At 49.2% G+C, this 12,441-nt stretch overlaps 1 protein-coding gene across 2 annotated transcripts in view; it reads left to right on the forward strand.

The window, feature by feature from the left end:
• Positions 1–12,441, forward strand: part of LPIN2 (lipin 2) — a 25,209-nt gene that overhangs the window by 9,636 nt on the left and 3,132 nt on the right. Inside the window, exons 5-16 of one of the 2 annotated variants that reach the window (XM_010143745.1) lie at positions 1,627–1,734; positions 4,203–4,326; positions 4,951–5,272; positions 5,511–5,610; positions 6,644–6,831; positions 7,864–7,957; positions 8,303–8,372; positions 8,480–8,569; positions 9,286–9,368; positions 10,462–10,606; positions 11,354–11,502; positions 11,931–12,017. In XM_010143745.1, the coding sequence (XP_010142047.1) occupies positions 1,627–1,734; positions 4,203–4,326; positions 4,951–5,272; positions 5,511–5,610; positions 6,644–6,831; positions 7,864–7,957; positions 8,303–8,372; positions 8,480–8,569; positions 9,286–9,368; positions 10,462–10,606; positions 11,354–11,502; positions 11,931–12,017 (1,560 nt within the window). The remainder of the gene's footprint in view (positions 1–1,626; positions 1,735–4,202; positions 4,327–4,950; positions 5,273–5,510; positions 5,611–6,643; positions 6,832–7,863; positions 7,958–8,302; positions 8,373–8,479; positions 8,570–9,285; positions 9,369–10,461; positions 10,607–11,353; positions 11,503–11,930; positions 12,018–12,441) is intronic. The other variant, XM_010143746.1, reaches the window with a different exon arrangement.

Below are 12,441 nucleotides of genomic sequence, written 5' to 3' on the forward strand. Positions count from 1 at the left end.
TTCGCTGGCCAGTGTCGCTGGGAGGCCTGGTGCTGTCTGAGTAATCCCAGGATCCGGGCTGGGAATGAGAACAAAGTTTTGGTGTAAGAGAATGAAGTATAACTGAAAAAAACTCCTTCAGGGCAATTAACCAAGTACCAAAAAGGTTTGTGCAGTAGCAGAACGTGGATCTGTTACCACATCTAGACCAATAAAACACAAAAGCTGGATTTTAAAGTGTTTTCCAGATTCCCTGTGGCTTTCTTAGTTCACTTGCCTTATTTTTTCACTGTCACCTTTATGTCAGTGAGTTGTCATTTGGATGTTCCCTGCTCCGTTTAAGTCTGGGAATTGGCATTTGGTTTGGTTCGAGATTTTAACTTGTTTCCTTTCTTTCTGGTTTAAGAAAAGCAAGATCTTTGTTCAGTCTTGAGTGTGAGAGTGTTAAAACAACAACAGCTTGTCGTAGTGAAATAGAATAACTGTCAAGTACAGGAATAAAGAAAACACAGCTCAGGAATTGTTTATTCTTTATTTAATAAATCATTACAAATGCATGAAGGGTTTAGGACTCCATCCAGTGTTCAGAATCCAGGTTGCTGTTCCAGCAATTATAATTCGACTAGAGATGAGTACAGTGCGGTGGGTTTGACTGAAATGTCAAACGTTAGTCATAGCAGAACAGACCAGGGCGCTTCCGCAAGGATGCTCTGGGTCTCTTTCCTTAGAATGAAAGAACGGAAAGGCTTTTTATTTGGTTTTTACATATATATGTAAAGAGGAATGGTAATACAGATGCACCCTCGGTCGGAGGAGAGGGTGACGATGCGAGAGGAAGCAGATTTGGTAAAGGAGTGCTGTTGCGAGTAGTAAATAAGCGTAGGACCCAAGACTGCCTTGTAGAGATGGCAGCCCAGAGCCAGGCGGGTCGTGGCTCTGCCTCTGCCGGGGGAGCTCACGGCCAGCCAGGCCGCTGGCCGACCAAGGCAGGAGACAGGCAAAGTGCTTTCCTGCCAGCCGCCGACGCGGCTGGGAAAAAGTGTTGCTCAGCTGGCTTTCCACATCCTGCGGGGATGTAAGGCGGTATCAGCGGGTGTGGGGTGGGGTTTTTTTTGAGTGATGAACATGTGGCTCTGAAAAAGGAGAAAAAAAAAGAAACTTAACTGTTATTAGACATAGCTTCAGATTTCAAAGTGGAACTGGGGAAGGAAGGGGAGGCTGACGTGCCAACGGGAAGGTCAGAAATGCACCCGCAGGTACCAGTATGTAAGGCCTTATCTCGTTCTGTTCTTAAAGGGGAAAACAAGCTGTTTCCTGAGCCTTGGGAAAATCCGTTTCCAAGGGTTTGTGCAGCTTTTTTTAGAAGGCGTCTTTTGTCTTCCCCGGCTGTGATGAGATCTGGCGGTAGCGTCTGACTTACCTAGATAACACCGGGAGGCGCGAGGTGTTCCTGGGAAAGGCGCTGTGTGAATCCCGATGGCCCTCTCGGGGTTTGGTTATACCAGCTGCTGGGCAGAGGGCTGTCACTTCGGCCGTTGTGACTTCTTCAGTACCGACTCACCATGTGCCAGGAGCGGTGGTAGAGTTTTAAACCTGCAGTATTTACAGCTTCTTATCACTGACTCAGTGTCTCCCGTATCTCCACAGAGGGTCCTCAAATTCATCACCAAAGGGCGAAGAACAGAAAGAACCTTTGATTTATCACTCGAAGGATCACTACCCCTTATCTGACGGAGACTGGTCCCCTCTGGAGAAGTAAGTCACTTTGTAATTCATCACATGAGTAATGAGGAATAATTACATTAAAAGTTAATGTGCCTTTTTATTTGTTTTTCCCCTGACTTGTTAAACTATCGAACCTAAATTTAAACTAACCTAAACTAACTAACCTAAATTAAACTATCATGTCTAAATTTTGTGGTATCCATCACAGCATTTGATACTTGATGGATCTGTAGGAGCTCTACTGTATGTATTAAACAAAACTTGTGTCTCTCTTGTCTTTCTGTTTTTCCCCTCAAATGAAAAATACTTTATTAAAATCTGCTATTAAAGATGGAATATCCAGTTAATAACACGGTTACCAGACATACCAGGAGCAGTACCAGTTGGTGGTGGGTTCTTGCTAGTCAGTTCTCAGCTGGGATGCTCCTGTTGGCACACCCAGGCTCTGCAGGTTCTGATGTCCATGCTCCTGTATTCCTCTTGCATTCAGCTTCTGGAGTTTTCAGGGCTTGTTCTTTGGAGTTCACCACTCCAGCATCAGTCTCTTGGTGTTAGAAAGCGTTCAGTGCACAGGGGGTAGTACGTGAGGTGCATTTCGTACTTCTCCTGAGCGCTGCACTTGGGGAAGGGTGTGTATATGGCCCGTGGAGTGCTGGGCAGTGCCTGCAGTCATTGTCAATCTTGGGTGAGCGTCTGGTGTCGCTGTTTTCAGCTTGGCTGAGGACTCTGCCCCGTAGCAGCGTCACTGGGTTACTGGTCAGCGATGTCCCTTCAGGCGCACCAGCTGCTCGCTGCACGGGCACCAGTTCTCCTGTATCCGTAGATGGTACCGCGCAGCAGGAGAGATGGAGCTGCAGCAAGTACTTCTGAAGTGCGTGTACTCTCCTTGCTGCTTGTTCCCGGGGCCGTGGCCTCAGCAGAGTCCGAGCAGCCCACCCCGTGTGTGGGCCTGCAGATTGCCATGGTGCACAGCTCGTTCACCAGCAGCAGCAGCGGGGCCGTTCCTTCCCTTGGTTTGGGCTGGCAGCCACATCCTCAGCCTCATCCTGTTCTGGATGAGACACACTCTTCAGAAGTTCCCCAGGGTTTGTGGTTTGTGACTGGAAAGCAGTTGGCATGTGACCCTGAGGACAGGCATGGTGTGGTATGGGTGTCACCCCTGAGGTAACGGTAGCAGAAAGGCCGATGGTCCTGCCCGCACTCCAGCTGACGTGGACAAGCTGGCTGTGTCTGGGAGACAGGGTTCATCCCTCTCCTCTGGTTGACGCAGCGAGGGGACGGTCTGCTCTGATGGCTTGTGTGTGCATCGGGAGACGCTTGGTGGCTTGGGGGGGGTGGTTAAGCAGCAGCTGCTCGGTACAGTTGGAGTGTGCAGAGAAACTGGCCATTTGCCTTTCCCTCGCTGGGGAGGGGGGTTGTCTCTTCTCCTAGATGGCTTATGCGAGAGAAGTTCTGCATGAAATTACTTCTCCTAAGCTACCAAAGAAGGGTTCTGGAATGTAGCCATTGTACAGTGGAAGAGAAATGGGGCTTTTCATCACCTCCTTTTTGGAGCCCTGGGAAAGCTAACCTCTTTTAGCTGAGGCTGGCCGTCTTGCTCTCCAGAACGCTTGCGGGGAGCTAAGGGAAGGTTGTAGCCACAGTCTTTTCCATGAGGACACTTCTGTTTGTCCTGCTCACTTGAAGAAGACCAAAAGCAGTAACATGAACTGTTCGATTGCTGACACTATCTGTGTTCTTCCTGCTTTAACAAGCTGTGTCGCAACACTACACACTACTTGAGACCAGCCTCTCGGGTTTCCTTCCCTCCTCCCTGAGACGGCAGAGCAAAACGAGTCTGGAATCCCACCTTTCTAGTTTTGTACAGTGAGTTCTTCTGGCTCGAAAGTGGTCATGGCTGCAGTAAATTTCCAGGGTCTGTTTCTAGCTGATGGGTAACAACCACAGCATGAAGAACAGGATGGAAGTGAGGCGGTTGTGTAGTCCAAGCACACCTGAGGGAGGTTTTTGGGTAACCGGCCGTCCCTCTCCTCCGTTCCCTTGGCGGTGGTGGTTTCCCTGCATCACGAGTTGGGGGTGTTCTGTGTGTCTTTCTTTTATTGCTCGAGGCTCGGCACAGCAAGTTTAAATGCTGTATTTTTACAGAGGAAAAGAACTCAAGGCCAGTTTCCGCATTGCTTTCAGATAAACTGGTTTTGTTTATTTCTGTTTTGTTTGAAAAACTGGCAGTGAGCTGAGGGAAGAGCTGTACCTGCACTGCAGAGAGAGCAGAGGAATCTGGTTAGGGTGATGGCTGTGTAAGTCCTGTAATGTGATTTTGGTTTTAACCTAATTCCTCGCTGTCTGGAAGTACTGCTGGGCTTCTTGCCATGCTGCCGAATAATTGAAGCTCTGTTAAGCCGTAGAAAACTCTACCAACAGTAGCTGCACAACAGATGCATTTTAAACACTGCAGCTTGCTACTGCTTCTGGTTTTTTTGTTCTTGTTGATTTGCTAGCCCTTTCTCTGAGACAGTCTGCCCTAAAAGTGACTCGGAACTCGAAGTGAAACCTGCTGAGAGCTTGCTCAGGTCCGAATCTCACATGGAATGGACGTGGGGAGGATTCCCAGAATCCACCAAGGTAAACTTATTGGTTGTCTCTAACTTTGTGAACTGAGTTTTGGCAGATCTAAACCCGTGCCCTAAGAGGGGATTGGAAGTCCGCTGCTGCTGACGTGGGAAAGCAGCACCCCCTCGTGTCTGGCAGAGGGGGGAACTCACCGAGTTCAAAGGCTGGTCAGCAAAGTAATTCCAGAAAACCCAGCAGTAAAAATCTGACATTTTTGAGGTTTTAGCTTGAAACTGAAGAAAGCAACTTTGGAAATGGCTTTGCTGTATTTGAGGCAATGCTGTAGTTCATTCTGGAGGAGCTGCAGCCTTGATGGGGTGACTTTGGTATCTGGCAGGACAGCTGGTGGCAGAAGCCCTGGTGTGTCCAGACTTGCGCTTTTTTCTTGCCATGGTTTGGTCAAGAGAGCGCTCCTCTGTGTCGGTGACTTCGCTGAGCTCGTAGGTCAGCCACTGTGAAGCTGCTCTTGTGGGGAGCTTTGCTGGTGAGGTGGGACATCTTTTGTGTTGTGAAATACATGTTTAAATTCTTACCCAGTTTACCTGTGAGCAGGGCTTGTACCATGGGGACAAGTTTAATGTTCAGACCAGAACACTCACCTGTGAAGTAGCAGGATTGACTGGTTTTGTTTTGCAGATAAGCAAGAAAGAGAAAGTGGAGCACCCCAGAACAGCCACCATCACTCCATCAGAGAAGACTCACTTCAGGGTCATCCTCAGCTCCGATGAAGTTGAAGATGATGATGATGTGAAAGATTCCGTCTGTACAGTACTGAAGCCTGAGCCAAGAACTCATCCTCTGCTGAAGCAGATGGACGTTACCGATTCTCTTGCTTCTGCAGTCGTAGAACCACAAGATCCGTTGCCGTTAGATGCTGATCACCATTCCAGACTGCTGGTGGACCCTTTGCCAGAAACAAAGCCAGCAGCAAAAGCTGACTCTCCTTCAAAAAAGAAAGGTAGACAGTAAAGCTGCCGATTCTTTCCTTCGGTGTGGTTACAAATTTGAGCCGTAGTGGGAGACGTACGAATGTGCCTTTTCAGTTTTTTGTACTTAAAGTCTTGTCTGGCTAAAGCTCTGGTTAAACTCCTGAATGTGTAAGTGCTACCAGTAGGTCTGAATCCTCCCCAGCTACGTTTGCGTTTAACGTGTCTGCAGAGCTTCCTCTCAGTAATGGTGATTGTTAAAACTCCCAGGGCTGCACAAGCGAAGTCACCATCAGGGGCCTGACGGCATTTACTTGGAGGACCTGAAGGCTCTGGAACCTGAGGTTGCAGCACTCTACTTTCCCAAGAGGTAACTGGGGCGAATCGCAGCTCGGTGGATCTCGGGATCTTGTGCTGCGGTTGCACTGTTGAGTTGTTATGGGGTGATTTGTGCACCAGTTCCGATAGAATCCTTGTCTGATTTGACAGAAACACAGTGGAAGGTCCTGTGGGAGGTCATGACTGAGTGTTTTCATCTTTGTGGAGCCCGAGTGTTCTGCAGTCAAGGGGGGGTCAGTGTGAACTGCCACTCCTTTGGCACTGGGACTGGTTCACCATCGAGATACACACTCCTCAGCTTAGCTTTCCCATGCCCTGTACATCCCTCCCAGCTTTTTTTTCAATGATAAAAAAGACCAACAAATTAAGTCCAATGAGATCCTTATGCAAGGCAGCTCAGTCCCAAAATTCACTCGTCTGGGTTTTTTTATGAAATCAAAGTATTTTATACCCGTGAGATACTCTCCACAGGAATAAGTGTCTAGGGCTTTTGTAAAAACACAGCTTAGTGAGGGAGGAGAGTCTGTTGGTTTGTTAAAACTAAAATCGTAAACTCTTCAGAAGTTACTGAGTGATGTTATTGATTCCATTACTTAGGATCAAACCTGAGAGGCGGGTGTGATATTTTTGATTTAAGAGGCCACTTCACTGTTGTACTTTCTCCAAACACTAAACATGAAGGAACGTCCTCGTCACTTTTATTATTCTGCCTCTTTCTAATAAAGATCATAGTCCTGTTCTGCACAGATGCACTGCAGAGGACCTGCTCCTCACTGACATCCGGTTTTGTTGTAGGCAAGAGAAGTGTGATTACCTCCCGGTTTAGGTGAACGTCAGGAGGACGGGAAACTGTCAGTCTGCCAGTACAGTGAAGGGTTAGGGTGGGGGTGTGTCTGGTTTTGCTTGGCTTCAAATTCACGTTGTAAAATGATGTGGTGCTTAAAAGGAATGCAGCAGGAAGGCGGTGGTGGTGGTGAGTAACCAGGCAGTGTGTTCTGTAACCAAATCCTACACGCTTTTGGCACGGGAGATGCTTACGGGAGCTGTGGCTGTCTTTGCTGTAGTGATTCTGACCCAGGCTTCCGGCAGTGGACAGAGTCAGACACCCTCTCCGGTTCCCAGTCCCCCCAGTCAGTGGGCAGCGCCGCCGCTGACAGTGGTACCGAGTGCCTGTCCGATTCTGCCATGGACCTGCCTGACGTCACCCTCTCGCTCTGCGGGGGCCTCAATGAGAACGGGGAGATCTCTAAAGGTACGTCGGGGGCTGAGACACGAACCCTGATAAAGCCGAGGCTGTGCAGCGGCTCAAACGCTCCGGTTTCCTCCGGGCAGAGCTTTGGCTCTGTGCTGCACTTGTGCTGAGGAAAGGGAATGGATGATGTTTGATGTCCTGAATGCTCACGCATTTGCCAGGCAGAGGTAGCAGAATTTAACCACCAAGTACTCCAGAGCACTGCTGTCTTGAGCAGCTTTCTACCTCCTTTGTGGCAGTACGTATGGCACATCTGACAGCCACGCTTGTTTCTGGCTGCAGTTACTCGCTTTGTCTTATATAAATCTTCACAGTTTTTCTCAAGTGATTAAAAAACGTTTGACTATCATGTTGGACTGTCTTTTCTCCTGCTCTGCTTTTCCTATCCTAAATGTTTCATAAGGTATTGATTTTACTGGAGAAGCTGCGTGTGGCTTTGAGGGAGCTCCTGGGAGCGCATCATCCTCGTGAACCCATGCCGCGATGTTTCTGGTGTAGTCACCCAGTCTCTAACGCATCAAGTGACATTTAAATGCTGAGTTTAAATTTAACAAAGCTCAGAGCAGCTCTCCTGGTACCATGGTAGTGATACTGGGTTTGATTGGGAAAAGTATGTCTTCCTTGCAGGGTCTTATGCTAAGTGATGAATTCCTGGAAGCACGTGTGGTCACTAGTCAGTGCTGAGCAGAGCTGAAGCCCCTCCTTCCCCCTCCCCTTTCAGTGGGATGTGTAGCCCCGCCCCTGCCACAGTGACTGGTACGAGAACTGCCTTGGACAAGCAGGGCCCTTTTCTTTCTGAGCTAGTTCCCGCCTCCTCCGTGTCCTCCCTCTAAGCTCTCAGTTCCCCTTCCCGGGGCCGTTGCACCTCAGCAGTGGGAGGCTCTCCCGGGGACTGCGTCAGCGCGTCCTGAGCAATGTGCCCGGATCAGCAAAGGCTCTGAAATGACAGGGAGCGTTTTCCTAGATACAGGCTGATCAGATGGCTTGGGATTTTGTAGTACTGTTTCTAATTAAAATCTGCTTCTATTGCAGAAAAATTCATGGAACACATTATTACTTACCAAGAATTTGCTGAAAACCCTGGACTCATAGACAACCCTAACTTAGTCATAAGGATTTATAACAGGTAATTCCCTCTATCAGGTCAGAGAAGCTCTTGTTTACGATCTGCCCTGTGTCACGAGTGCCGTCTCAGCTCCCACGGCAATTCCTGGGTTTGGTGGATCTGTTTCTGTCCCAAAGAGAGTAATTTTTGAACTGAAGGTTTGCATTAAATCTAGTTTTAAGTGAAGTCAGATTTCTTTTTTCCCCGCAATCCCTGCTGCTGTTGAAGTGTGTATGTTAGAATAACTCTGCCTGCAGAAACCCTCAGCGTGGGTTTTGGCAGCCAGTGCCTGTTGTCATCGGCCAAAGGGCTCTCTGCGCCTCCGGTCAGTTGTGCAATATCTTACCAATAACATGTTTTGAACAGGTATTACAACTGGGCGTTGGCTGCCCCGATGATTCTGAGCCTGCAGGTGTTCCAGAAGAGTTTGCCCAAGGTAAAGAGATCCCTGTGTGCTCCTGGGAAGATTCTGTATGCGGAAACGTGTGATTATCTCTTTAGTTTTGTTTTTCTATCAAATTAAAAACCCACCTAATTTTTCAGGCCACTGTTGAGTCTTGGGTCAAAGAAAAGATGCCAAAGAAGTCTGGCAGGTGGTGGTTCTGGCGCAAGAGAGAGAGCATGACCAAACAGGTACCTCCCACCCTTCCCCATGTTGGGTCTTTCCTTTCCTTAGCTGTTAGAAGGTGAAAACACGGTAATGTTGGAAGTGCCTCAGAACCGGTATAGCTCAGTCTCACCGACTGCCAGCTGAGTGGCTGTAGCTGCTGCTCTGTGTGTGCTCTGAAACACCACACCGTTACTTGCCGGTACTAGTTGCTGCTACAGCATTTATTGTACTCAGCGGTTGCACACTATCCTTAAACCCCTTTCTGGAGGGCAGCAGCGGCTGCCAGAGCTGCTCTTCAGTCTCTGTTTCAGGAGTGGATACACAAGTCCATGAGTAGGTGCTGTGGTGCACAACAGATGTTACACTGAGACACCCTGGTTTAGACTAAATGAAGCTTCCTAAACCTTGAGTATGTACCTTAAATTTACTTCCTCCCTCCAGAAAAGTTAATTTTGTAAGCTTAGAGGCTGACTGCTCCTCCAGTGCTAAACTCGTCATGTTAAACCAGCAGTGCTCACCTTGTGGTGTGCAGAGGTTTGTGCCCTGAGATAACAGAGAGCTCTGCTGGCGCATCTCTTCATCAGCACCCTTTGGTTAAATCATTCACGAATGGGCGGTTCTTCGCACGGCTGGTGCAGGAGATTGATAGCTGTTTGCTTAAGTGTGGACTGGGAGTTCACTTGGATCACTTTAAAATGCTTGAAACGTCAATATGTTTTTTATTATCCTGCTGCTTTAGATACCAGAGGCAAAAGAGGGGAAAGCTGAGACGCAAAGAGCAAATGAACTGCCAGCAACTATAAAAGAGCAAGTTAACAGTAGGTGTGTGCCTCCCTAAAACGGTTCTGTGGGCTCAGTAGTCTCTCCTCTTTTTTTCTTTTTTGAATGAAGAATTCAGTAGGAATTTACTGTGAGGAGAAATACTTTCCTCTAAGCTATCAAAGAGGAACCAGATGAGTTTAACAAACAATAGAGCAAAACTATGTGGCAGCAAACATTGTAGGAACTACAGATACGCTACAGTTACTTCCTAAACCCTATCGTGGGTAGTTCCCAAATCACGCTGTAACGGACAGAACCCCAGAGATGTGGACGGTGACTGTTCGCAGTGGGCGCTGCTCTGTGCATACAGCGGGATCGTCCTGAGAGAGTTTGTAAAGGCTGAATGCTGGAGTCACCATTTAAACCACATGCCGCTTTTTGTAACGTTAAATCACTGAAACAATAGAATAGTATTAATTACAGTGCACGAGGTGCCCAGGATTGTGGCGGAAAACTAACGGTTATTCAGGGCAAAGCTTCCCCAGCCGAGGTGATTTTTCTGCATATTCCTATCCTCCCCTGACTTTACAAAGATACTTGGCAATGTCATTGGTGTCTTAAAGTTACGACCCCCCGACTATATTGTGATGAACACTTCACAGACATTAAGTGCTGCTTTTAATCTTGACATCTCTAACTGGCAGGCAGATAGGTCTGTGAATAACGATAAAGGTGAGCTACCCTCTGACCTCCACGCAGGGCTGGAAGGAGGCCGCCCCTGTGGCAGCGTTTCTCACGAGCAGAGCACGGCACCTGGTGCAGGGTCCCGTCCCACCAGCAGCTCCGGCGTTCCTAACGCACAGCCAGGGACCGCGGACACGGTGGCTTTGCTAAACTCACCACGTGTGGAGCCAGCTAGTGACAGTGATGCTTGGAGCTCCAGCAGCACGAGCATGCGCTACCAGTCCGACCTGCTTACTGGCATGTACTGGCTGTAGCTGGGCGTGCCCGGGACCACGGGCTCTGTTCATCGCTGCTCTCAGGCTAGGAGCGAGTCCTCGACACTAGCAGCCGTGACTCTTGCCTTAGAATCTGACACCATTTGGTGAGGGTGTTCTGTAGCTGACGTTTATTCTGGTTGATGTCATGTCAGACCTCCAGAAGATGATTCTTCTAGTGATGAAGCATCACAGGAGCTGAAGGAATCCTTGAAAATAGATTCTGCCCCCGTAGAGCACCCAGCCCATGCGAACGTCCCGTCCTATAAGAAGTCGCTTAGACTGTCTTCAGACCAAATCGTAAGTGGTGGCTCCTTTCCCGTACGGGTGCTTCCCAGCTCCCCTCTCATCTGAGGGCTGGGCTGCTCCTGCTTGTCACAAGTGACACAAAAGTTCATTTCACAAAGGAAAAAATGGTCTTGGGTTCGCTTCTGGCGGTAGCAGAAAGGCATGGGGAAACGGGAAAGGGACAAAGGAGCAGGAAGGGTTTTCCTGTGCTGGCCTGGGCAGCTGCAGGGAGTTGTGATTGCTTTGGTTTTTTCTGGTGTGCTTTCAAGAATCTGGTGCATTTTAGTTTGGGTATGAACTAGCAACTTCTCATGAACTTCCGTAATCAAATTCTGTATTGAGATGTTACCAGAAAGCGACGTTGTTGGCTGGGTTCGCTGCGCTCCGAGCAGCCTAACACCCGTGTGGAGCGGTTCCGATGGGTGCAGCCTGACCCGCGGGGCTGGTGGGGGATCCTCAGCATCTGAGGAGAGCAGAGAAGCAGACAGTGCGCTAGTGCTGTGAGTCTACTGCGACAGCGAGGGATCGCCAGCTGCCTGCTGCTGCAGGAGCTGTGGAGAAACCCAGCTGTGGAGCCCGGCTACAAGGCCGGCAGTGCCAGCAGAGCTGTGCCGGTGCTGAACCACGGGTCACGTCTTGACGGGTTGATCAGAGGAGTCGGGAAGAGTGCATAAGGCACTCCTGGTGGCTCGGTTATCATTCTAAAGATGCTATAGTGAGGGCAACTTATGTTTTCAATTCTTCTGCTGTATTCTAAAGGCAAAGTTGAAGCTCAGAGATGGCCCCAACGACGTCGTGTTTAGTATTACAACCCAGTACCAAGGGACTTGCCGGTGTGCCGGAACGATCTATCTCTGGAACTGGGATGATAAAATCATCATCTCAGACATCGACGGGACAATAACCAAGTACGTGTCATTGGGGGCTTGCTCTCCTTTCATGTTTTTACTCTTTAATTGATCCAATCCATTTCAAAATAAGATAAAGAAACTTGATTTAAGAAACTACTAAAAAGTTCATTAACAGTCACGAAAAAAGCTTGATGCTTTGATTTTAACTTGCACGTGCGGTTACAGCAAACCAGGGAGTGTCTCTTAGAGAGGAGCAAGGGCGGTGATGTCTGCCCCGTGCCCGCTGCCCCTCCCAGCAGCCAGAGGCTGCCCTTGTAGTGGGGTCACACAGCACTGCTCTGTCCGGAGCAGTCGATGCCCCTGGAAATGGTTGGACCTTCTGCAGAGCAGTTCCCGTGTGACTCCCTCTGAGTCGTACGTTCGTTAGTGGTGTCTGTAACGAGGCTCACGTGCTTGGTGTCTCCTCGCTCTGCTCTTGCGCTCAGGTCGGATGCTCTAGGACACATCCTCCCCCAGCTCGGCAAGGACTGGACCCACCAGGGCATCGCGAAACTCTACCATTCCATAAACGAGTGAGTAACTGGGGAGGCGAGGGGGAGGTGCTGGAGCTGCGGAGTGACTGGGCAGGTCATGGTGGAAGAGGAGCTTTGGGATTATCTGCCAAACTGAATGAAGTTTTTGAAAACGCCTGTGAGCGCTCAGGCCTGCTGTGCGTGCAGTAACTGTACGAGCCTGTGTAACAGATTGATCTGCAAACCTGCAGGAGAAATTCAGGGGCTTGGTGAATGCTTCTTGTCACCTGGCCTTCACTCTGCGCTGCGAATTCTGCCAACAGCCTGAAGAACTCCCAACGACCGAGACAGGCGATCCGAGACAGCAGTGCCCATCATGTCAGTCACTGCTGCCAGCCTACAGCCGGGCCGAAAGAAGCGGGGCGAAACACGCCTGGCACGTGGTTACACACCGTCGGAAGTGGGGCGAAAACAGCCTGCCCCC

The sequence above is a fragment of the Buceros rhinoceros genome, unplaced genomic scaffold, assembly GCF_000710305.1.
Source record: "Buceros rhinoceros silvestris isolate BGI_N320 unplaced genomic scaffold, ASM71030v1 scaffold18099, whole genome shotgun sequence".
NCBI lineage: Eukaryota > Metazoa > Chordata > Aves > Bucerotiformes > Bucerotidae > Buceros > Buceros rhinoceros.